The sequence below is a fragment of the Limulus polyphemus genome, unplaced genomic scaffold, assembly GCF_000517525.1.
Source record: "Limulus polyphemus unplaced genomic scaffold, Limulus_polyphemus-2.1.2 Scaffold23, whole genome shotgun sequence".
Classification (NCBI taxonomy): Eukaryota; Metazoa; Arthropoda; class Merostomata; order Xiphosura; family Limulidae; genus Limulus; species Limulus polyphemus.
The window spans coordinates 235,935-238,447 of record NW_013665633.1 but is presented as its reverse complement, the minus strand read 5'-3'; the positions used below and the strand labels follow the sequence as shown (position 1 = coordinate 238,447).

The 2,513-nt window shown below is 35.4% G+C and overlaps 1 protein-coding gene across 1 annotated transcript in view; it reads right to left on the bottom strand.

Annotated features, from left to right (window-relative positions):
* Positions 1 to 6: 6 nt before the first annotated feature.
* The window catches only part of LOC106458610 (arachidonate 12-lipoxygenase, 12R-type-like), a 27,448-nt gene continuing 24,941 nt past the window's right edge, over positions 7 to 2,513 (bottom strand). Inside the window, exon 13 of the mRNA XM_013918137.1 lies at positions 7 to 1,475. Coding sequence (XP_013773591.1) covers positions 1,361 to 1,475 — 115 coding nt within the window. The 3' untranslated portion in view covers positions 7 to 1,360. The remainder of the gene's footprint in view (positions 1,476 to 2,513) is intronic.

The following is a 2,513-nucleotide window of genomic DNA, read 5'->3' as shown; positions in this document are numbered from 1 at the left end:
CAGTCATGGCTTCAGTAGCTTAACCAAATAGAGTAGACATGGCTTCAGTAGCTTAATCAAACAGAGCAGTCATGGCTTCAGTAGCTTAACCAAACAGAGCAGTCATGGCTTCAGTAGCTTAACCAAATAGAGTAGACATGGCTTCAGTAGCTTAATCAAACAGAGCAGTCATGGCTTCAGTAGCTTAATCAAACAGAGCAGTCATGGCTTCAGTTGCTTAACCAAATAGAGTAGACATGGCTTCAGTAGCTTAATCAAACAGAGCAGTCATGGCTTCAGTAGCTTAACCAAATAGAGTAGTCATGGCTTCAGTAGCTTAACCAAATAGAGTAGACATGGCTTCAGTAGCTTAATCAAACAGAGCAGTCATGGCTTCAGTTGCTTAACCAAATAGAGTAGACATGGCTTCAGTAGCTTAAACAAGCAGTGTAGTCATACTTTCAGAAGCTTTAGGAAATATAATGGTCATGGTTAAAAAAACTTGCTTAGACATATTTAGTTAAGCCACTAGAGAATTTAGTTCTTTTTTAATATAAAAAGGGTGGTTTTAGTGACCAGTGTTCTGTGTAGAATAAGTCTTTAGACAAAATCTTTAAAAAACTTAAGGACACCATAAAGAGCAGCTTCTACGTAAAACTTTCTCTTAAGATCAGAAGTTAATAAAGTAGAAAACTTATTAAAACGTAACCTTTGTGCAAATTGATAGAGGCAACTGATTTACAAGTTTAGGGCAGTTAGGTTTTGTGTTTCTTTAGAAGCAAATTTATATCAAAGAAAGATGCATAAAAAGAAGAATTAGGTGCCACATTGTCCCCTCTATTTTATATATGTTTTTAAACAGGTAGTAACCATTAGGATTAGCAGGAATGCAATATTAAAGTAGTCTTCTGCGTATACTGATTGAGGGGCTATCTGTCACACAAACGAGGTTTTTGATATAAGGTGGTATACGTGTGCCGAATTTCAGGCCAATTTCTATCAGGTAAGTTGAATGGTGAGGATATCAACAACAACAAAGATCATCAGAAACAATAATAGGAACAGTTCAGCTTAGTACAATTCACTAAGTTAGCTGAAGTTGCTCTCACTAGTAAAAACACCTTTGCTAATAGAATCAGTAATGATATATAACAAGTGTACCCTAAAGGACAAGAAATATTTAGTTCACTGGTAAAAATAACAAACAACATTTGTTTTATCATCAGAACGATATCCGAGCTGTATCGAGTTGAACAAGTCTATTCTTAAGAAATACTTTTGAAAGTTTAAAACTGTGATGTTATGTACGTTTTTTTTGTTTGTAAATTATTGGTGTATTACTAAAATAATTTCACAACTTTGTTTTAGAGTTTTTAAGTATTTAGATACTTATAGAATTTGGAACAATTTCAGGATCCAGCCATGGGTATGGAAATTCCAGGGTTTGGTTTCGAGCTTTTATTTTTGCACTGATTATTTTCAGTTCCGCGCAGAATCTAAAGCAACGAAAAAAAAAGAAGTTTAAAATTAAAAACTAGAAAAATAAACAAAGCAGACACAGATTTAAAATCTGGATAGTAAATGTATGATACAAACATACATGTGTGTGTGTGTGTGTGTGTGTGTGTGTGTGATTGTGTATTTCTTACACAATATATGCTATCTTAAATTAGTTTTTACCCTAACATAAAGATAATTTCTTTTAATCAAAAATATACGTTACTGATTCAAAAGAGGCCTACTGCGTATTTCTTCATGAAAAATAGTTATCTATTTAGGGTTTCCAACTAGAAATATTTATAAAACTAGCATTTCAATTCTAATTTGTATGTCTATCTAAGTATTTGTTAACTACTAGTAGTTCATCAAACTGCTTGAAAATCACCAATCAGATTTGGCGTGTTTCTCTGTGAAACACCAATCAGTTTTAGCGTGTTCCTCTCTGAAACGACAGTCAGTTTTGGCGTGTTCCTCTGTGAAACACCAATCAGTTTTAGCGGGTTCTTCTCTGAAACATCAATCAACTTTGGCGTTTTCCTCTGTGAAACACCAATCAGTTTTAGCGGGTTCCTCTCTGAAACATCAATCAACTTTTGCGTGTTCCTCTCTGAAACACTAATCAGTTTTAGCGGGTTCTTCTCTGAAACATCAATCAACTTTGGCGTTTTCCTCTGTGAAACACCAATCAGTTTTAGCGGGTTCCTCTCTGAAACATCAATCAACTTTGGCGTTTTCCTATCTGACACACCAATCAGCATTGGGTTGTTCCTCTCTGAAACACCAATCAGCTTTGGCGTGTTCCTCTCTGAAACACTAATCAACTTTTGCGTGTTTCTCTCTGAAACACTAATCAACTTTTTGCGTGTTCCTCTCTGAAACATCAATCAGCTTTGGCATGTTCCTCTCTGAAACACCAATCAGCTATAGCGTGTTTCTCTCTGAAACATCAATCAATTTGGGCGTGTTCCTATGTGAAACACCAATCAGCTTTGGTGTGTTCCTCTCTGAAACACTAATCAACTTTTGCGTGTTCC